Source organism: Globicephala melas, chromosome 13 (genome assembly GCF_963455315.2).
Source record: "Globicephala melas chromosome 13, mGloMel1.2, whole genome shotgun sequence".
Lineage (NCBI taxonomy): Eukaryota > Metazoa > Chordata > Mammalia > Artiodactyla > Delphinidae > Globicephala > Globicephala melas.
In genome coordinates, this window is record NC_083326.1 from 63,390,247 (window position 1) to 63,412,327 (window position 22,081).

Sequence of the window (22,081 nt, forward strand, 5' to 3'; positions counted from 1 at the left end):
GGGAGAAAAAAGGCACTTTATTAAGAAAGCTTTGGCCAAGCCCCTGCCGGGAGGAGCCCATCCTGGGGCACCCGGATGGGGTGGGAGCAGCCCTGCCGGGGGCCTATAAATACATCTCCACAGGCCACTGGAGTTGCCCCTCGGATTCCCAGGCATGTGGGGTGGTGGGAGGCCATCAAAACCAGCTCGACAGCAGAGGGGCCAGGGCTGGGGAGGCTGGGGCTGGGAGAGCGTGGGTGGGGCTGGGGTGGGTGGGGAGACAGCCAAGCCTCCTGAGGAGCAGAGACCAGCCCTCCTCCCCAGGCTCCGGTCAACCAGATGCCCTGGGGCTCGGCCAGTGGAAGTAGCCTCTGGCTAGGGTCACAGAAGGGAACCTCCAGCCAGAGGCGCCAGGCCCTGGCCAGAGAGAGACTGCCAGGGTGGAAGTGCTTCTGGCCTCAGCCAGTGAGAAGGTGACCCAGCCAAGGCACTCTTGGCCAGTAAGAGGTGTTCTTTAGGCAGAGCCCTCCTGCCCTTGGCCTTTGAGACCCGGGCTGGTGGGAGCCCTCCACAGGCAGGCCATGGGAAGGGAGGGGCCAGCAAAGCGTCTGTCAGGCCTTAGCCACTGGGATGGGGCTTCCTGCCCGAGCGCGGGACCCCATCCAGGAGGGCCGTTGGGCCTGAGCCAGTGAGACGCAGCCTCCCGCCAGGCTGCTCTGGGCTGGGGCCCCCGCGGGAGACGCCGGGCGCGCACGGGACGCGGGGTGACAAGCAGCGCTGCTAAGCCGAGGAGCTGCAGGCACGGCGGGGCCGACCTACTACAGGGTGGGCGCGCCCGCTCGGGCCGGCTCGCCCGCCACCTCCCGGCTCTTCTTACGAGGCGGCTTCTGGATGGGGGTCTTCTTTCGGGGGGTGTCGGATCCGGGCGCGCCCGCTGCCGCCTTCTCGGGCCCTGGGGCCTCGGGCGCGGGGGGCGCGCGGACCGGCGAGGCGGGAGGCACCGAGCGCTTGGCCTTCTGCGGCGGCGCCGGCTTCTCTCGGGGGCCCTGCGTGCCCACGGCCCCCTCGGCGCGGCCCAGGCTGCGAGTCTTGTCGCGCAGCTCGGCGGCCAGCATGGAGGCGGCCTCAGGTGCGCTGCGCGGGGGACCGCCAGCGTCCGTGGGCTCTGAGAGGCCAGGGCCACGGCCCCGCGCTCGAGCCCGGGGCGGCGAGGGTGCGGCGAGGGCCGGCCCCTCCTCTGCCAGCCCCGGGGGTCGCGGCGTCGGGTCGCGGGCCCTAGGGTTGCAGGGCTCGTCCGGCCGCGCCGATGTGTCGCTGGGCGTCCGTTTCCTCTTGCTGGGGCTGGGAGCGGCCTCGGGGCCCGCGGGTGGCGGCGACGGCGCACGCGCGGCGGCGGCACCGTGCTTGCCGTGGATCCAGGACACCTTGGGCTTGGTGGCGGGGTCGGGCGGCGGTGGCTTCCTGCGCTCGGGCGATGGCGAAAGCGACAGGCCTCGGGCCTCGCCCCGGACCCGGGCCGGCCGGGCCTCACGCCGGGCCACACGCGCATACAGCGCCCCGCCAGGCCCGTCCCCGCTCGACGCTGACCGCTCGCTGTCGGAGGACGCGCGGAGGGGCGTGGCCTCCTCCGCGGGCGTAGTCACCGGTGCAGGGGACGAAGCCAGCGCCTCGTTAGGGGCAGTGGCTGGGGCGATGGGGACCTCCGCGTCCCGGCTCTCGGTTGCCGCCTCTGACAAGGGACGAGCGGGGCGGTCACCTCCTCCGGAAAGAGCTTGGCCCCCCAGCCTCCAAGAGCAAACCCTCGCTGGCGCCCTGCCTCCCCTCCTCTTCCCGCCCCAGCTGGCGCTCAGTCGCCGTGGCATCCAGACATGCCTGGCACATTCACTGCACTGACCACAAACTTAGCTCAGAGCCCCGGAGGTGGAGGGCTGGGGTAGTGGGGCTAATTCCTGGGTTGCAGCCCCAACTCGGCCTGGACTCGCACCCCTCCCCCACCACATCCCCAGCCTGGGGGGCCACCATCACCACATTTGACCCTCGATTCATAGTCCTTCTTTAAGAGAAAGGCCTTCTAAGGCTCAGAGGTTAGTCACCTGCCCAAAGTCATTCACGGGGGTGGTCTGGGGAAGAGAGAGGCCAGAAGCCCAGCTATTCAGGCTGCTTCTTGATGTTTGTGAGCCAAGGCTTCAGGTGAAAGTGTGTCCCCATATCCTGCAAACCCCATTTCCTGTCTCCTCTGCCACCTCCTCCCCAGGCCCGGAATTTTCTCTGCCTGGTCTCCCCAGAAGTGAACCTGGGCTGTGGCTACCTCCCCAGACCCTACCCCAGTCTGGTGCTGGGCAGCAAAGAAGCCCACTCTGCAACCTCAACTGTGTATCCACCCCCCAGTTAACAGCATCACTAGCCCTTCCTCCCCATGCTGCCTGTCTCTTAGAGCACAGAAATTTCAGCTGGAACCTTTCACTGGGTCAGAGCGAGAGGGGTCCTCACCCCAAGCAGAGGGGCACTCACCCTCGTGGGGTACACAGTATACGGGGCCTTCATCCGTGGTGTCAAAGGAGGAGAAGGAGGCCCGGGAAGACCATGATGGCGAGGGCTGCTCCAGCCCCGAGGGTGGCTCCAGGAAGCTGCAGTTGAGCGTGTTATCCAGGTCGTGATGGGCCACTGGGGAAGGAGGGAGGCATAGCTGCCAGGGGCCCCGCCTGCCCCAGCCAGTGCCCTCGCCAGCCCTCCTGCCACAAATGATGGAGGGACCCAAGCCAGCCCTACCCCAAGATAGTGGGTGGGACAGGCAATTCAACAGGCTAGTGTACGGCCAGGGAGCTGAGTGAGGTCGGGCCGAAAGTTGGGAAAAGAGAGCACCTGGCTGGGAGAGCCCATCAGGGCCTCCAAGCCACGCTTCAGACCCTGTCTTGCAGCAGTTTTTGAATGCAAATGTGCAGTGGTGAAGCCACCCTTTGCCTCAGCCGTCTCAGCAGGCTGCACCCCTAGGCACGGCCTCCACAGACATAGACCCCACAACGGGGGAATCCCAGAGGCTGGCCAGCCCGTCCCCCTCTCACAAATGGGATGTGGGTTCCAGCCCCCACATCTGTGCCCATAAATCCCACTCTGCTGAGTGGGCCCAGGGGTTTTCTCAGCTGTCTGCATCTTTACCTCCCAGGAGACTTCATCTCCCCATCCCCCTCATCTTTGGAAACAAGTGGGAAAGACGCAGAGAGACTCCACCCCGGTGTGAGTCAGTGCAGGCAGAAGGAGAGAAGCAGCATCGCCCCGCACCCAGCCCCGTCCTGAGGTAGGGTGGGGGCCGAGGGACCAGCCTGCCCACTTTCCAGGAAAGACCCAGGGCACAGCTGGGGATCCGGGCCGGGGGCGGGTCTTCCTGTGGCAGGGCATTCCCACTCACAGGTGCCCGCGTCCACCTGCAGCTCGCATCAGGACCGACAGTGTACTCACTCCCGCAGACTGCGGGGGCCTACCGGCCGCGGATGTCCAGTCCACACTGCCCCACCACACCACACATGCAGTTACTCACAGTCACCGAGACAGGGCCCACACCTGCCCGCACACGTAGGACCCCTGCCTTCCTCCAGGGCTCCCCTGCATCCGCAATCCTTCTTTCCTCCCCCTGGTCGCACCTCCCCACGCCCCCACATCGACACTCAAGGCCCCGCAGTTCCTACACCGACCCCGTCACACCCATTTCCCAGCAGCCTCCTGCGTCGGGGGGTGTTCCCCGGAGACTCCTTACCTACGTCATCCTTACCTACGACCTTGGGCAGCTTCTGCCTGCGGAGAGGGATCCGGGGCAACTTCATGCTGATGCGGCTGAAGCGCCCGCATAGGCGCTGCGGCGCCTTCTTCCTCCCAAGCGAGAGCTCCCTGCGGGGGCGGGGGCTGAGCGAAGGGGCGGGGCCGTGCCTGTTCCAGAGGGGCGGGGCGAGCCCGTGGGAGCCCACCCACAGGGAGGGAGAGGCCTGAGCGGAGGGGCGGGGCCTAAGGCCGGGAGAGGCCCAAGGGAGCAGAACCTCAAGGAGGGCGGGGCCTGAGCTAACGAAGGGTGGGGCCCCCCAGGGCGGGGCCGGGAACGGCGCGCCGCGCTGCAGTCCCCGCACGGCCGGAACCGGGGAAGGGAGGGAGCTGGAAGCCTCACCCGCGCGCGGGGTCCTTGCCGCGGCAGGCGCAGCAGCAGCCGAGCAGCGAGAGCAGCAGGCCGAGGAGCAGGGCGAGCAGCGCGCCCGCACCCATCACACCCTTTCGCTGGTTGGTCTCTGTGGGGGTCACAGGGTCAGCGAGGTGCCGGCAGCCCCCGCGCCCCCGCCGGGTCGCCCTCACCCACTCACCCAGGCGGCAGGCACCGGTGACCGGGTCGCACGAGTCCTCGTGGCAGCTGCAGGCCTGGGCGCAGTCCACGCCGTGGAGCCCGGGCGGGCAAGTCAGGTTACAGCTGCGGGGGCGCGAGGTCAGGGAGGGGCGTGGGGTCTGGGAGAGCCAAGCGGCCCTCGGTTACGCCTCCCGCCCTCGCCCCCGCGGCCAGCCAGCCCCGGCCCGGCCCCGGGTTCTCCATTCTCTAGGGACTGCAGCCCACCCCCACCTCCAGCACACCCTGAGCGATCAATGTTTTGGAAACAAATGTGTGCACTCCAGTGGGACGGAGTCTAGGGGACGGGCCGTGGACACTGGCCGCAGTGCCCATTGCTGGGGCTGACTCTTCTGTGGGGGGAAAAGGGGCTGCCAGACGAGACCCTTGGCTGTACGTGGAGGTCCCTGCTCATTCCACATCATCTCCGGGTCACCTCAGCCCTGCAGCCCTCAAGGAACCCACTGGCCACAGGCTGACCTGGTTGCTAGATCCCGCTCGAGAGCTGGCTCCACCCAGGGCAGGAAGCTGCCCCAAAGAGCCTGTTGTCTCTCCCTAGCTGAAGTATGGGGGCCAAGGCTGAGGGGCCAAGCCTGGGTCCCGCCTGGTCGGCCAACGCAGCAGCACCTGGGGTCTGGCTGGAGCCCAGTGCCGGATACAGACCCCTCAAACCCCTTGGGTCCCCGGGCACTCACTGGGGCCCGTGGACGCCCGGGCTGCACAGGCAACGTCCCGACTGGAAGTCGCAGTGGCCGCTGCCGCAGTCGGCGCACACGAACGCGCAGTCCTCGCCGTAGGTGCCATTGCTGCACTTGGTCTCACACCTCGGAACGCGGGGAGGAGGCGTCAGCGGAAACAGGCAAACGACCCTTAAGCCCACAGAGCCCTCCGTGGAGGGCAATCGGGGGAGGCCGGCTGGGGGCTGTGTGTCTGAGGCGGACACGGGTTGCTCACCGGTCACCGATCCAGCCCGCGTTGCAGCGCGTGCACTTGCCGGTGACGTGGTTGCAGGCGTGCCCGTCGCGACACGGCGGGCAGCGATGGCCGCAGCCCTCGCCGTAGAAACCGGTGGCGCACGGCTGGTCGCACTTGGTGCCGTTCCAGCCGGGCTCGCACGTCAGGCAACGGCCCTCGGCCACCGTGCATGGCTGCTGGCCCTTGCACTGGCCGCATCTGGGGAAGGGGCAGGAGGCTAGGCGGGGTCCCGGCCGCCTCACCCCGGCTCCCTCGGCGCCTGCCCCTCCTCTCCCTCCCCGGCCGGGGCCCGCGCTTACCGGCGGCGGCAGCCCAGGCCGTAGAAGCCGGCAGGGCAAGGCTCGCGGCAGTACTTGCCCCGGTAACCGGGCTCGCACGCGCACGTGCCGTCCACCGGATGGCAGCGGCCGCGGAAGCACTGGCAATAGCGCTCGCAGCGCGCGCCGAACGTGCGCTCGCGGCACTGGCAGCGGCCGCTCTGTTGCTCGCACGGCGACGTGTTGCAGGCACACTGGTTGTTGCAGCTGCGGCCCCACCAGCCTGCGTGGCAGAGGCACGCGCCCGTCTGTGGGTCGCAGCGCGACGTGGCGCTACAGTAGCACGCGCTGGCGCACTGTGGGCCCCACCAGCCAGGCTCGCAGCGACACGCGCCGCTCCGCGGGTGGCACGCGCCGTGCTGGCATTGGCACGCATGCTCGCAGCGTGCGCCCCAGCGCCGCGCATGACATGTACACTGGCCCGTCACGTCCTCGCACTGCCCGTGTGGGTGGCAGACACACAGCTCCTTGCAGTCGGGACCCCAGAACTGGCGCGGGCACTCTGCAGAGCGAGCGGAGAGGGTGGGAAGCCCAGGTGCTCGCGACGGGGCCCAGACCCAGCCCGAACCTGCCCGCGTCCAGCCCCCCGCCCCCGGGGACCCACTCCCGACTCAGGCCCCGCCCATCTCTGGGATCCTGCCCCACTGCCCCGCCCGCCACAATCCTCGCTCACTGGTGTCGCAGTTGGCACCGAAGTAGCCATGGCGGCAGCGGCACTCGCCCGGCCGCACGCACACCTCGTTCTCCGAGCACGTGGAGTTGCCTTCGCACACAGCTGCGGACGAGACGCGCCCAAGTTGTCCCGAGTTCAGCCCCCACACTATCCCTCCTCTCCGTGACCCCGCCCCCTGCCCAAGTCCCAGGGTGCCCTACTCACCGATCCCACACTCGTCCCCCTGCTGCCTCCAGCCGGCGCAGCAAGTGAGCTCCTGGGAGCTGCAGGCAGAGAGAGGGCGCCTGAGCTCGGGACCCACTCCTAGTCCTCGCTGGGTCCCCCAGTAACCTCCACCCTGCCCTAGGGAGGTGGTTATAAAGGCCCTCATGTGTGCCCGGCACTGCTGTAGGTTTGGGAGACTCGAAGCGAATAAGACACAAATTCCAGCCCTCTAGAGCGGACACTGGGAGGCGGCAGATGGCAGACCATCTCCAAGAACTTCCCAGTTCCCTCTACAAGGGGTCTCGCCACTCCTCCTGATCTGTGCCCTCTTCCCCCATCCACTAGGCCAGAGAAGAGACCCCACATGTCCCAGGAGGGGCAGCAGTGAGGTGGGGGTGGGGCAAAGGTCCCTGGGCCTCCAGGACCTGCTCAGACATGGAGGTCTAGGGCATCCCTGGGGGTGGGGTTCTGGCCAGATGGGTGTCAGGGATCCAGATATGACGTGACCTGGGCAGTGCCAGGACTAGCTGGGCCGGGTGGGCACATCTGGATGCCCAACTGGAGCACCAAGGCAGATGGGTTGTCTCTGAGTGTGGTGGACACAGCGAGGTGTCCACTTGGAGAGGGGCAAGGTACACCCAGGGAGTCCTCCATCTGAGTAAGGAAAGTAAAACTGAGGGCTGCAGAGCACCAGGGCGAGACTTGGGCTGGAGGAAGGCAACGTTAGAATGTCCTCTCCGTGAACTTTCATAAAATCTTGTTTAATTTTATTTGGCTTTACAAGGTACAGTAGGAGGTAAAAAATTTATGTGTCCCATATCAGGGTGGTGCAGCCTCCCAAGGCCTGGGCTTATGGGGTGTGTAGGCACAAAGGTTTGGAGGCCCTGCCCAAGTGAAGCCATGGCCACTGGTGAGGGCCATGAGGGCTGAGGTGGGGTGTGCCCACACTGTGGGGCAAAGGAGGCTGAGAAGGAACAGACACTCAGGCTGCAGTTCTGCAGGGTCCCATCAGACCTAGAACTTCAGCCAAATGCTAAAGGCACATAGCCACCATTCACACTTCAGAGAAAAGGAGAGGGCCTCTTGGGAAGGATGTGAATCTAGAACCGGGATATGGTGATGGGAGGAGGTGGGAGGGGCCTGAGCACCCTGGGGTGGGGGTGGGATGGCCTGAGAAGGGAAAGGCTGCAGCTGCCCCATATCACACCCCTCAGAAGATGCCCTCCAACCGTTCCCAGCTCGAAATGATCACCGCACCCTGGATGGGGCCCCCGGACTCCAAGGGAGCCCCCTCTCCCAGAAAGGGCTGGATTCTCCTTTGGGCCAAAAATATGGGACCTGGGGAACAGGATCCATAAAACCCCAAACTTCAAGGAATGGGCCACCTTATTTTCCACAAATAAAACTGGAAACCAGAGACAGGAACTCTAAGCAGGCCTGGATTTTCTGGCCCCCATTGTCCCCACCCACCCAGCTCCGAGATGGCCATCTGTAGGGAGACCCAGGTCCGAGGGCCCATCACCCTCCTGCCTCTTCTGCCAGTATGAACCCAGGTCTCCAGATGGAGAGCCTCTGTAGAGGTCCCTCCTGCAGGCAGCCTCACCAGATGGCCTGCTGGGATGGCCCAGGAACACTGACCACCTTCCATCCTGGACGACCTGGCTGCATGGCTCTGTAATCAGGTTGGGAGCCTGGTTTTAGGGCCACACTAAGCTGGATTGGATGACTGGGTCTGCCACTTGCTGTGTGACCTTGGGCACAGAACTTTACCTCTCTGAGCTCCAGCTGCTAAATCTGTAGAATGGGGCCCATAGGTTTGGCAGGAGGATTAAGAGAGTCAAGATGTGTCCAGCACAAACTATGAGCTCAGCCGAGGCTGTGCTGTGAGCTCCAGCCCATGCTGAGCAGGCTCTAGGAAGTCCCTGAGTTCACCTGGTCCTCCCAGCATGGCTGGTGCCCAGGCCCCACCCAACAGAGCTAACAACCCTGCTCCCCGGCAGGACAGAGCCCACGTGGAGGATGAGTCTGTGGGACTTTTCCTTCTGGGACGGGCTGGCAGAAAAGGCTGGGCTAGGTTGGCAGGCCCATTTTCTCAGATCTTATGAAAGTGAGATGACAAGAAAGATGGCCCAGTGCAGGGGTAGCTCCTACACTAGGGAAGGACCCTGGGGTGTCAATCCAGGCCCCTCAGCAAGCAGGCTGTGCTGCAGGCTGCCCCCCCATAGATCACTGTTACTGCAAATGAAGCTGCGGTGATTTAAACCTTCATCTTGAACCTGCCCAAGCCACCTCGGCAAAGCTCCCCAAGAGCACTGCCTGCTCACTGTGCCAGTGTCTGTCCCATTCTCTCCCCAGTCCAGACAGGAAGCTCCTCTGCCTCCACGCCCCCTGGGACTCCATGCCTGCCCCACTCTCCTCCTTCCCCCCTGGGCACCCCTCCCCTGGTTTCTGCCCCACCCCCCGCCTCCCTCCCCTGCTCTGTTCACTCTAGCTCCCTGGGGAAGCTCCCTAGGTCCCATCCAGACACTGACAATGCCTCGGAGGCCTCGAGGGGGGCCCTCCTCCCCACTAGCCCCTCCCACCCCGAGTCTTCTCCATCTCAGGGTAAAGACTGTCCTTCCAGGCTGGGAGGCTGGAAGGGGACTCTGCTCTCTCCCAGAGTGGATCAACTGAGTAACACGCCAGCTCTACCTTCCAAACTGGATCTAGGATGGGACAGGCCACTTGTCCCCCGCCCAGCCTTGTGAGAGCCACCCTCACCCTCCCTGGTTCTCTCCCACCTTCTGCCCTCCTGCCCCAGTTCATCTGCCACCTGACAGCCAACCCAGGTCACATCCTGCCCCTCTTCTGTGCAAAGCCCACGGGGGTTCCCATCGCCCTGTGGCCTCTCCTCCACCATCCCTGTCCCAGCCCCCAGGGCTCCTTCCTGTGCTTCCAACAGGCCCTCTGCACTCAGGGCCCTGCCCCAGATGCCACCCTGCTCTGCCTCCTCTCCCACAGGCCTCTCTCACTCATCACTTCCCACTGGGTCTCCCCAACTGAACACCTCCTCCCCAGCCCTTGCCAGATGTCAGATGATTTGCTGTAAATCTCCTCCACACAGGACAGCTGTATCCCTGCACCAACAACAGGCCTGCACACATTAAGTGTATGGGATTTTACTGACTGAGAGCTGCTCCCTGCCCTAGTCCTCCTGCCTCCGGAGGGAGGGAACGCTAATGGGAACCTGGCAAGGCCCAGCCTTGGGAAGGTAATGAAGAGATGGTCCAGACCCTGGGGGGGATGGGGGAGTGCCGTCTTTCCCATTAACCAGCTCCACACAGGATCACAGTCATCCCTCCTCTACCACCACCACCCCCACTGGACAGGAGTATGGACTGGCCCAGAAAGGTTAAGCGTTGTGCCCGGGGCCACTCAGATGGGGAGAGGTGGCACCAGGATCTGAAACCCAACCCAGGCTCTTGGCTACTGGAACAGGCCGCCTGATGGAACATCTCGGGGAGAGGGGGAGTGGAGGAGGCTCCGGACAGCTCTGGCCTGCCATCGGATCCCCCCACCCCCCCACCCCCGGCACGGACCCCCACAGGGAAGGAGAGCCGAGGCGGAGGGACAGGGCCGGCGACGATCGCGCCCTCCCACTCCCCAGGCGGCCCCGCCCGCCACAGCCGCTGCATTCCTGGGGCCGGGGAGGCCCGGGAGGCCCGGGAGGCGGCGGCGGCGGCGTCGATGTGAAGCAGATGGCGGGCCAGGCCGGCCCCCGCCCCAGAGGCGGGGCTCGCAGCGGGGAGGGGTCTGCGCGCCTCGGGATCCGAGCTCGGAAACCCCGCGCGGCCCCTCACAGCCCCTTGTCTGCCGCGACCGCCTGCCCCCGGACGCGGCCTCCCTGGGCCCTGCGGCCCAGGGCGCCCCCACCGCACCCGCCAGGAGCCCGTGATGCTTCTCCAGCTTCCCGCCTGCCTGGCGCCCCCGGCCCGCGCCAAGGCACCCCCTCACGCCGGCTCCTCGCCCCCGCGCGGAGATGCCCTTGACCTCGCAGTGGCCTCTGACAGACCGACCGGGTCCTCCGACTCCTGCGCCCACTCCTGGGTCCTGGCTTGCGCTCTTCGACCTCCGCGCAAGGTCCTGAGCCCGGCGCCCTCCGGCAGAGCCTGTCCCCTCCTGTCCCACACTGGCTTCCCCAGCCCGGCTCCTCGTGGCGCCCACCTCTGCGCCGCCCCTCTGCACCCCGTATCCCCACCCGGGAGTCCCCCATCCTCCCGATGCCGGCGCACGTCATTGTCTCTCTATTCCCGCTTCTGGGCCACTCTGAGCTCAGGCTCCTCGACGCCCACCTCCATAACCACCCTCTTCCCACCCGCGCCCGCTCTTTCTAGGACACAAATCTGTCCTTCCGACTCGCCTGCCTCAAGACCTCCGCGGCTCCCTCTTCTCAGGAGCCTCGCTCCATCTCTCCTGGACGCTCACCCTCCCTCCATCACGGCTCGAGCCACACTCGTGTGTCTGGGCCCTTGCACATGCCATGCCATGGGCTTGGAATGAGCTTCCCGTCTTCTTACGGCCTTCACAATCCGGCCCAAGGGTCCCTTTTCCTGGGTCTGAAATCTCGAACCCCGTGTGTCAGCCCTCTGGGCGTCCGCTGCCCTCCGCTCTACCCTCGGCCGCTTCTCGCCCAGGGTATCCTCGGACGCACCGTCGTGGCCCGGCGCCCGGGCTCGGCCTGGAGCGGAGCCGGGGTCAGCGAGGGCGGCCCGAGGGGCCCGCGCGTTTGGCTCAGGGAGGTCCTGGGCGCCCCCTCCCCCCGGCCCCGGGTGTCCCTCCGGCCCCCTCCCCCAGCCCGGCCGGCTCCTACCCGGGCGCGCGGCACACGTTGCGGCCGCGCGGGCTCAGCTCCTGGGGCGCCGCGGGGCCGGGTAGCAGCCAGAGCAGCAGCAGCAGCGGCGGCAGCGGCGGCGGCGGCCCCCCGGCTCCCCGGCGCCGCGCCGGCCCGGCCCCCCGGGGCCCTGCGCCCTCCATGCGGCGCGGGGCAGGCGCGGGGCGGGCGCGGGCGCGGGTGCGGCCGCAGCGAGAGCGGCCGGAAGCGGAGTGCGCGGCCGGGCGGGGGGCGGCAGGAGGGGCGCCGGGCCGGGCAGGAAATTCCACATCGGCTCCCTGATCCAGGGCCAGCCGCGGCCGGCCAGGCGGCAGCGCCCGCCCCGCGCGCCAGACCCCACCCTCCGGCCGCGCCACCGCCCCTCCGCGCGGCCCCCGCCCCCACGCGGCCGCGCGCAAACTTGGGGGCGAACTTGGAAGGGGCCCTCCGGAGGAATCACCGGTCGCCTTGCCTTTCCCTCCCTTCCCCAGACACCCAACAGAGAAGCGGCCCCTGCGCGCTCCCGGCGAGGCCAGGCCCGGGGCGGGAAGCGGGTGGGGACCAGGCGCGACGCACGAAAGCCCTCTGGCCAGCGGCGCCTCGGAACCTCCAGGTCAAGGCTGCAAGCCGGCTTCTGCTCCCCCCGTGAGGCCCTTCTATGTCCGGCTGTGCGGTCAGCGCCTCCCGAGCGCCGGGCGCAATCAAAGCCTGCAGCGACGGCGGAGCCGGATGCTTGAGGCCTGCCTGTGAGTAGACTCGGTCTGGACCAGAGAGGCCTGGGTGAAGGGGCCCCCATAGAAACAGACTGGAGAGATGTTGGGAGCAGAATGGCTCCGCGCGGGCTCTGAGAGAATATGGAGGTAAAGGCAGGTGTCGGAGGCTGAGGGAGGCGGTATGGTGGTGGTGGGGGGACAGCTCCAGGACTGAGACCCTGCCTGCAGCCCCTGTCAAGGTGTGACGATGGGCTGGAGGCCGCTAGTCACCAAGGAGAAAGTCCAGAAGGTGGAGTCAGGGCTGGAGTCGTGGGAGCTCCTGCCTCGGGAGGGGTGGGGTGACAGCACAGAGCAGCGCAGGGGCAGCAGAGAAAGGGGGTGAGGAGGGCCTAGGGGGACCAGGAGGAAGAGGAACCCTGGGCCCAGGAAACAGAGGGGTCAGACCCAACCCCAGGCCCATGGGGTGGGCAGGACGGGCAGGGCTGGGGATGGAACAGAAAGGGGGGCAGACAGGTCCCCGAAAAGATGAGCTGGGCTTTTGAGGACCTGAGAGTTGGTGGAAGGGCCTGGGCAGGGAGAGGGCAGCTGCTGAGGAGGGGAGGTGGCGTCCTGCCTCAGTTATGCGGGGGCCCCATCTGCAAGGGTGGGGCTGGCGGAGGGGGCCTGGAATAAGGGCCACTGAAAGGCCCAAGGCTGTGGGCATCACCAGGCTGGCAGAAGTCGGGATGGGAGGGAGCTTCGGAGGTTAGGGCCCTTCCCTGAGCCATTCTGGTGCAGGACGGAGGCACAGCTGGGGAGGGTGGCAGGGAAGTTGCACCCATGTGGTCATGAATGCAAACACTTCTCTGGGACAAGTAAAAAGGCCAACCACTTCTGGGCAGCTCTGCCTGGCCATGGCCCTGAATTCAGCAGTGCCCGGGCCCCTCCCATGGAACCCCCGTTGGCTGCCAGCAATGGAGGCCAGCAGAGGTCTGTGTGGCTGCACTGTCTGCCCAGCTCCTGACTTTAGAGGCATCGCCCTAGCTAGACTGGGTTCATGGACAGGCATCTCAAACTCCCTCATCTCTCCCCAGGGCTGCTTCCCGCCCCACAACCCCACCTCTGTGGGGGCAACACCTGAATGCCTGAATGTCACAAATCTCTACCCACCCCATCCGTGTACCACCTGTGTCTGGTGCCCGCAGGACAGGACCGTCACCAGCCTCGTCTCAGACCCACAGCCCCCCGCCTGTGTCCTGTCGCAGCCACCTTGCACTTGATGGTGAGTTCAGGTGTTGAGGGCAGGGCCCACGTCTGTACCAACCACCACATCTCCATCAGGAGACTGAATGCAGGTGGAGTGGACGATCGTCTGTCTGCCCAGCCTGTGCCAGGTGAATACCAGGCTGAGGAAGCTGGGGGTTCATAGGCACCCATATGACTGACCAGCATGCAGACCGTGGGAGCCAGGAGCCTGGGCCGACCGGTTCTGACTGGGATGACTTCCTGGGGGAGGCCAACTTTGAAGGGTGAGGATTTTGCAGACAGAAAGGGATGAGCCACGAGTGAAGCAAAGGCTTGAATGCAGGGCCTGAAAGCCTGCCAAGCTGGCAAGCTGGCTGCCTGGGCCCAGGGGCAGGAGCTGGTGGGCTGCTAGCGGTGGGTGAATGCTAGACCGAACAGTGGCAGGGCTAGGCTGCTGCCCAGCTCTCAGGATCCCTTCCAGGGCTCGTGTCTACCCCACCCCATGCCCTGTGGGGCCTCACAGACCTTTCCCCGCCTCCACTGCAGACCAGAGGTCTCTTGCAAAAGCTGTGCCTTGGTGTCTGGGTGGGGAGATAGCACTGGCAACCTCGGACACATTTTGGGGGCGGAGGCAGACATTTCTGGCTCTCCTTCCCAGGAACCTCTGGGGTCTGCAGGGACTGCAGCCCTGGCCTGCGAGGTGCTGGCAGAGACAGGAAGTGCTGGGTTCCTACTCCAAACTCACATTCCCACACCTCACCCTTGGGAGCAGGAGGATGACACTGGAGAAGTGGCCATCCTGTCCCACTGGAAGCGACCATCAGAGTCAACCCTGGGCTTGCCACCTGAAAAGTAAGTGCATGATGTCACGTGGGCTTAGGGAGTAGGGCACGTTTCCTCAGAGGTACCTGGGCCCCAAGACAGCAGTCACACACACCGCGACTGCCTCGCCCCCACACCCATCTTTAGGGTACCCCCAAAGGAGTCCAGAGCAGCTGGCTGCCTGCACCCCCCATGCCCTTCCTCCCACCAAGGAGCACACACCGTCCCTCTGCCCCCCTCTTCCATGGCAGGGCGCCAGGGCAGCAGGCTCTAGGCAAGGCACAGGGACAAAGACCCAGCTGTCCCAGGTGGCCGGGAAAGAACAGAGAACAGAGCACTGGGGGTTTTTCCAGATCCATGCCCGGGCCTAGGGGTCTGCAGGGGGTGTGGTATGAGGACCCCAAAGGAGGGGGGGTGTTCAGATGGAGGCTGGGCTGTGCAGAAGTGAGGTTGGTGCTGGAAGCCCTGCCTGCCCACAGGTCCCACCTGCTGGAGCATGGCCCTGGAGACTCACTTGGAGGAAATGCAGCGCCCCCTCCCCGTACATGCTCAGATGCAGGAGGTGGGCATCTCCCACTCCCTCCCTAGGTGCTAGGCTTTACTTGGGGCTGAGATGGCCACCTGGGATTGGACTAAAGTTCAGAGAAGAGGTCCTCACCAGGGAAAATGCTCAAGTGGGTGGGCAACCAGCTGTCACCAGACTGCGGCGGGCGTCCTGGTGACACCCTTCTAGCCTGGGGGTGGGCTCTCGGCCTCCCATCGCCCCCAACAGCTCTGCCCCCCAGAAATCAAGCTTCCAGGGCTGCAGCCTTGGACAGGCTGTGAAAGGAAGTGAGGCCATGGCCAAAGGAAAGCAATGCACACCTCGTGTAAGATGATTTATTTCATTTATCAACAACATGGGGGCCGAAAAGCCCAGCTAGAGGGCATCATTTTATCACAGAATCAGCCTCAGGCAACCTGATGGATCTCTCTCCCCCTCCGGCCCTGGGAGCTGCTAGGCAGGCGATGGGCTCAGCACGCCCCCTCCCTGCCGACGAGAGGGACAAGATGTGCCCTGGCCCCCTCACCAGGGGCCAGTCCCCAGGTCCCTTGGGAGAAGGGCGCCCTCTCGGCCCAGTAGGAACCAGAACCAGGGAGCAGGGAGGCCAGGACAGCTGGTGGTGGCACAGCCCGTCCCTGCTGAGGAGGAGAGAGCCCGGTGAACTTCAGGGGACCGAGCCCTTCCCGAAGGTTTCCCACTGTGGGGTGATCCACAGCCACAGGTCTGCAGGGCCCCAAAAATACCTGCCGATGGGAGGTGGCGGGAGGGAAGGCCACTGCTAGCCTGGGGTCAAGTGCTCCAGGGCAAAGTGCTGTGGGGGAAGCTGGGAGCTACCACCCCCCGCACCCCCGACCTGGCCTGGGACCCTAGTCCTCACTGGAGTTGTCGAACTCCTCCCAGTCAGACACACTCATCACCTCAGAGGCGAAGTCCGGGTCGGCCTGGCTGCGGTCAGGCGTCCCGCGGGGCGGCTCAAGGAGCAGGGACCGCGGCAGGGTGAGCACGCAGGCCGCCAGGCCCGAGATGGAGTTGTCCAGCTGTGGGCCCTCCTCCCAGCAGTCCTTCTCCATGTCATAGATGTGCACATAGCCAGTGCGGCTGCCCCGGTTGTGCGAGCGGCCACCCAGCACGTAGATCCTGTTGTCTAGCACAGCGATTCCGGGCTCACCGTGCCCTGCTGGGAGCGGGCAGACGGATGACCACTGCCCGGACTTGCAGCTGTAGCAGGCCACCTGCAAGGCAAGACCCTAGGCTCACATATGAGGCTGAGGGATGCAGTGGGGCTGTGGGCAAACGCACCCCCCAGAGGAAGGGCTCGGGCCAGGCTGACGCTCTGGCCCCTCAGCCAGCCTGTGGCCCCAGGCATGTGGGTGTCTTCCAGTTGGTCTGGGGGTGCCAGCTCACTCCCCTCCGCCACTGAAGCTGAAGACTCAGACCCCATGCACACCCAGCAATGGGGGAGGTGCAGATAAAATAAGGAAACAGGTGCTTGCTAACTCATGATGACCATCAACATTCTCTTGGGGGATCCCTGGCAGTCCAGTGGTTGGGACTCAGTGCTTTCACTGCTGGGGCCTGGGTTTGATCCCTGGTCAGGGAACTAAGATCCCACAAGCCATGCAGTGCAGCCAAAAAAAAAAAAAACTTTTCTCTTCAAAATTACTACAAACAGTAAACAAATACATGGGAAAATGTTCAGCCTACCAGTAATCCAAGAAATGCAAAATAAAACATCAGGGACAAATTGTCAGTTGTTAACCAGCAGCCACTGGGGAAGAAAAGGCACAAGCCCGGGGCTGGTGGAGGCGTGGTGAAGCTGTCCTGCTGTGCACCTGTCTGACCAGCCAGCACAGCAACGTGCAAAATTATCAAGAGCCACTCGGACACTACCCTCTGACTCAATGATGATCCCCTCCGGTTCACCAGCCGCAGGAGGAGGAATGGCCTTCAAAGGAGCCTGTGCTCAGATCTCTGGGACTTGTATTACTTTACATGGCAAGAAGGACCCTACAGACTCATTAGGGTGGGGACATGGAGATGGGAGGTTATCCTGGATTTTCGGGGGGACCCACCTAGTCACACAAGCCCTTGGAAACAGAAGGGAAAGTCTGGTGGGGGCTGAAAAGGGAGGGGAAGCTGCCGCTGCTGGCTTAGAAGAGGAAGGGGCCTGACCCGGGGGACGTGGAGTCTTTTAGAAGCCAAGAAGGGCTTCAGGCCACAGCAGCCAAGGAATCGGGACCTGAGTCCTACAACCACAGGGAACTGAACTCCACCGACACCCTAAGTGAGGAGGATGTGGATCCTCCCCAGGCCCCACAAAGGAAAGACCCCTGGATTGCCATCTGGTAAGAGCCACAGGCGTGTAACACACTTGTGTTGATTTAAGTGGCTAAATTTGTGGTGATTTGTCCCGGCTGCAATAGAAAACGAAAACGCTAGAGCCCAATGGTTCTCAACACTGGAGGATCCCACCCAGGAACTTCCAACTCAGTGGGTCTGGGAGGGGCCAGAGAATCTGCATTTCTTATGAGTTCTCATGTGATGTGGGTGCTGCTGGCCCGGGGACCACACTTAAGAGAACCACTGCTCTCACCTCAGGAAATACCCCAAAATACCCAAAAGCTCTATAAAGCAAATATTACTTGAAATGTTACCTGGAATAGCCACAACTTGACCAACCCAAACGTCACCAGTTTGGTGGAATTCTGCACAGCCACTGGGTGGGGTGGGGGTGGGGTGGTCATCAAACTAGAAGACACGCCCACAACAAACTTGAGCCAGAAACCAAATGGGATGATGCTCTTTGAGGACAATTAAGTGGAAACCATGCACAGGTAGGAGGGCTGAAGCTAGTGGCACAGGGCCAGGTTATGGGAGTTTTTCTTCACCCTTCTCCATTTTTTCAAAGCTCTGCAATGTGGTTACATTAACTTTATGTAATTAAAGTTTTTAATAATAATAAAGACAAGCGAAACTCTTCCGTGTGATACTCTAATGGTGCATACATGCCATCTGTCTAAACCCACAGAATGTGCATCACCAGGAGTGACCCCGGGCCAGTGTAGGGTCATCGGTTATAACAATGACACCCTCTGGTGGATGCTGAGCCTGGGGAGGCCATGGTGTGTGGGGGCCGGGGGCACACGGGAAATCTTCCTGCTCAACTTGGCTGTGAGCCTAAAACTGCTCTAAAAATTAGTCTGTTACAAGGGAAACCTGCCCCCACGGCAATTTTTATCGGTGACTAGCAGAAGGTAGGCACCCTGCCGCTCACCTGGTGCACGTCCCTCCTGTAGCCCGCATCGTTGTTGCTGCCCCCGACCACGTACAGCTTGTCCAGGAGGGTGGCCATGCCATGCCAGGCCCGCCGCACTGGCCCGTCAGCCAGCGTGTGCCAGGTGTCGCTGCCCGGGTCATAGCAGTGGGTCTCCTTCAGGTAGTCCTCGCCCCGGCGGCCGCACGTGATGTACATCTTCCCATCCAGTGTGGCACCCGCGTGGGCGTACACCTGTGGGCCGGGAGAACCGGGGGTGTGCGTGTGTGCACGTGTGTGCGCGTGCGTGTGTGCAGCCCTGCTGACATCCTCCTCACGGTCTGACTGGATCTTCGCTGGGCACACCATCCTTGTCCCCCACCCGACCTCTTCCCAGTGGAAGATGATTCAGGGCCCTGAGGTGACGCTGGGCTTCTACAAGAGTAAGAACAGAATCTCTGTCTTTCCCCTGCCCCTAAAGGTGACAGCTGCACGGGGACCCAAAGGAAATCAAAGCCTTGTCTTCACTGAGGCCCTTGGTCGCCTCCACCTTTCCCCCACCCCTGACTCCACTTTCAATATCTGCTTGTTTGGGGCTTCCCTGGGGGCACAGTGGTTAAGAATCCGCCTGCCAATGCAGGGGACACGGGTTTGAGGTGGTCCAGGAAGATCCCACATGCCGCAGAGCAACTAAGCCTGAGCACCACAACTACTGAGCCTGCGCTCTAGAGCCCGCGAGCCACAACTACTGAACCCACACGCCACAACAACTGAAGCCTGCACGCCTAGAGCCTGCGCTCCGCGACAAGAGGAGCCACTGCAATGAGAAGCCCACACACTGCAATGAAGACTAGCCCCAGCTCACCTCAACTAGAGAAAGGCTGCACACAGAAACGAAGACCCAACGCAGCCAAAAATAAATAAAAATCAAAATTAAAAAAAAATCTGCTTGTTTGCAAATAACAAATGATATGACCTGGTGAGCACAAAAGTGAGGTACAAAATCAAACAAACAGCAGTCTTCAGTAATGGGAGAAAACTCACCCCCTACTTTAGATTTTGGTCCTCAACCTCACCCCTGCTTTCCACTGCACCCGGGAGGCACACCCTCTCTGCCCAGCCGGCCCCACTGCCTCCAGGCCCCCCTCTCACAGCCCACAAGGGCCTCCTGCTGTGCCCGTGTGCTCTGCCAGCAGAGATGTCCTGCAGGACCGGGAAGCCCCAGGGCCTGTGTTACAGGGCCGGTCACTGACACCCAGGCTGTGGGTAGCACAGCAAGGGGCTGGAGAGGTGGATGGGGCAAAGGGCAGGGGACAGAGCAGTGGGCAGGAAACACACCATGGGGCTAGGTCTTCTCCCACCAATGGTGGGCATCTGGGGAGGTGTTTTTTTTTAAACTAAAGTTTTCATCTTGAGGTAAGTGTAGATCCACATGTAATTGTAAGAAATACAACCACCCGCATCCTTCACCCTGACTCCCCGGGGGAAGAGCTTGTGGGCCTCAGCACAACATCACAGCCTGGGTGCTGACGTCGGCTCCATCAAGACTCAGGACGTTTCTGTCTCCCTCTTTACAGTCACATCCACTCCCCACCCTCCAGTCCCTGGCAACCACCACCTGTTCCCCACGTTGTCGCTTCCAGAGTGTGGCTTGAATGGGATCATGTGGTATGTCACCTCCGTGACAGGCCGCCCACGTCAATGTGCAGACCCAGAGTTCCTCTCTGACTCCAAGCGACTGCTCTGCACCGTGTACCTGCCTGTTTGGTGAGCCTCTCGCCCATGGAAAGACATCTGACTGGTCTCCAGTTTCTGGCTATTACCAATAAATCTGCTGTAAGTATGTGTTCAGAGTTTTTGTTTCTCTGGGGTAAACGTCCAGGATGGTGACTGCTGGGTCACATGGCAGTTGGAAGTTAACTGCACCTAGTACTGTCACATTTGCCATTTCAGCCGCTCGACAGTCTCCCTGCTGTGGCGTCCAGTCTGCATCCCCTAACTGCACGTCTACATCCTCCCCGTTGAAGCGTCTCCTCCCGTCTTCTGCCTTCTTTCCAGCGGGTCCCCGTGTGTGTGTTTCCCAACGAGTTTTGAGGGTTCTTTACACATATTAGATCCTAGTCCTCTCCCAGGTACTGGTTTGCAAACATTTTCTCTCATGCTGCAGCTTCCTCTCATCCTCTTAACGGACTTTTGCAGAGCAAAGTTCTGCAATTTTGATGAAGTCCAATTTATCATTTTTTCTCTTTATGAGTCATGCTCTGGGGGTCAAGTCTAAGTACTCACTGCCTAGCCCCAGACCCCGAATATTTTCTTCTACTTTCTCTAAATGCTGTGGAGTTTTGTATTTTACATAAGTCCGTGCACCATTCTGAGCCAATTTTTGTGTAAGGTGTGAGACTTGGGTCGATGTCCATTTTCTTGCCTATAGATGTCCAGTTGCTCCAGTACTACTTGTGGAAAGGTAATCCTTCCTCCATTCAACTGCTTTTGCATCTTTGTCAAAACTCAGCTGGGCATGTTTCTGTGGGTCTATTTCTGAGTTCTCATTCTGTGCCACTGATCTCCGGTTCTATCCCTCTGCCAATACCACAGTCATAATTACTGTATCAAGTATATACGTAGTAAGTCTTAAAACCAGGTAGATGGAGTCTTCCCACTTTATTCTTCTTGAAAGTTACTTGGAGTATTCTAGATCCTTTGCCTTTCCATATAAATTCCAGAATCTCATCTACATCTACAAAAACTCTTGCTAGGATTTTCATAGGAACTGTGCTGTATACCATATATCAATTTGGGAAGAACTGACATCTTTGTGTCTTGGAATTCATAAACATGATATGTTTCTCCATTTACTTACATCTTCTTTTATTTCTTTCATCAGCACCTATACTTTTCAGCATATAAATCCTAAAAATGTTTTGTTGGATTTATACCTAAGCATTTCATTTCTGCGCAACTGTAAGTGGTGTTGTATTTTTCAGTGTCAACATGTTCATTACTAGTATACAAAAATACAGTTGGTTTTTATATGTTTATATAATATCCTGCAATCTTACTAAACTCACTTATTAATGCAAGAATTTGGGGGGGTACATTTAGATTTTTTGACAATTTTGTCATCTGTAGAGTCAGTTTTATTTCTTCCTTTTCAACCTGTGTGCGTTTTCTTTTCTTGCCTTATTTCACTGGCTACACCCTCCAGGACTGTGATAAGACTGGTGAGATCAGACATCCCTGTCCTGTTCCTTACCTTAGGAGAAAGCATTCCATTCAGTCCTCACCAGTAAGTATAACGTAGTGGTTGGAGTTTTGTAGATGCTCCTCATCGTGTCAAGGTAATTCTTCTGTTATTTTTTTCTATTGTTACTTTGTGAGAGTTTGATCATGAATAGATGCAAAATATTATAAGATCCTATTTCTGCTCTGATATGATCATGTGGTTTTTAAGACAGTGAATTACACTGACTGAATTTCAAATATGGAACCAGCGTTTGGTCATGAATTTCTTTTGCAGGGAGAGGAGCTTCTATTTGCTAATATTTAGTTAAGAACATTCATATATATGTGTATCTATGACAGACTTGTTCTTTTGCGGGGGGACTGTTTTATCTGGTTTTGGTATCAGGGTAATATTAACTTCAGAAGATGAACTGGGAAGTATTCCCCCTCTTCTATTTTCTGGGGAAAAAATCATGCAGAATTGGTATTAACTTTTCTTTAACTGTTTGGTAAAATTCTCCAATTAAACTATCTAGACCTGCAAATCATTTCCTTAACAAGTATAGGCCTATTCATATTCTACTGAGTCTTGTGAGAGTCGTAGTAGGTTGTGTTTTTTGAGGAACTGGTCCATTTCATCTAAGTTGTCGAATTTACACACGTAGAGTTGTTCACAGTATCCCCTTATTATCCTTTTGACGTTGGCAGGGTTTGCAGTAATGCTCCCATTTCATTCTTGATATTTTAAATTGTCTTCTCTTTCTTCTTTGTCGGGCTTCCTAGAAGTTTGTCAATTTTATTGATCTTGTGGAAGACCCAGTTGTTTCACTGACTTTCTCTGTTTTTCTGCTTTTAACTTCATTGATTTCTGCTCTGGTGTTTATTATTTCTTTTTTTCTGCTTGCTTTGGGTTTCTTTCTGCTCTTATTTTTCTTTTTCTAGATTC

General features: G+C 60.9%; 2 protein-coding genes and 1 long non-coding RNA gene across 7 annotated transcripts in view; 1 reads left to right on the forward strand and 2 right to left on the reverse strand.

Moving 5' to 3' along the window:
• Nucleotides 1-11,521, reverse strand: SCARF2 (scavenger receptor class F member 2). The gene is made up of 11 exons (XM_030836350.3): nt 11,358-11,521; nt 6,509-6,567; nt 6,305-6,406; nt 5,614-6,133; nt 5,294-5,512; nt 5,035-5,163; nt 4,323-4,426; nt 4,133-4,250; nt 3,746-3,861; nt 2,491-2,643; nt 1-1,708 (listed from the first exon to the last, which is right to left on the reverse strand). Exons 1-11 carry the CDS (start codon nt 11,519-11,521, stop codon nt 798-800), a joined length of 2,595 nt encoding a protein of 864 aa, XP_030692210.1. The 3' UTR covers nt 1-797.
• LOC115841941 (uncharacterized) lies at nt 4,115-17,372 on the forward strand. Its single transcript, XR_009558621.1, has 4 exons — nt 4,115-4,242; nt 11,849-12,103; nt 13,144-13,331; nt 13,953-17,372. It is a non-coding gene; the product is annotated as an uncharacterized lncRNA (long non-coding RNA).
• KLHL22 (kelch like family member 22) overlaps nt 14,986-22,081 on the reverse strand; it is a 26,630-nt gene continuing 19,534 nt past the window's right edge. For all 5 annotated transcript variants that reach the window (XM_030836359.2, XM_060283168.1, XM_030836358.3 and 2 more), the window contains exons 6-7: nt 17,935-18,168; nt 14,986-15,892 (exon numbers count right to left, since the gene is read on the reverse strand). In XM_030836359.2, coding sequence (XP_030692219.1) covers nt 15,527-15,892; nt 17,935-18,168 — 600 coding nt within the window. In that variant the 3' untranslated portion in view covers nt 14,986-15,526. The remainder of the gene's footprint in view (nt 15,893-17,934; nt 18,169-22,081) is intronic.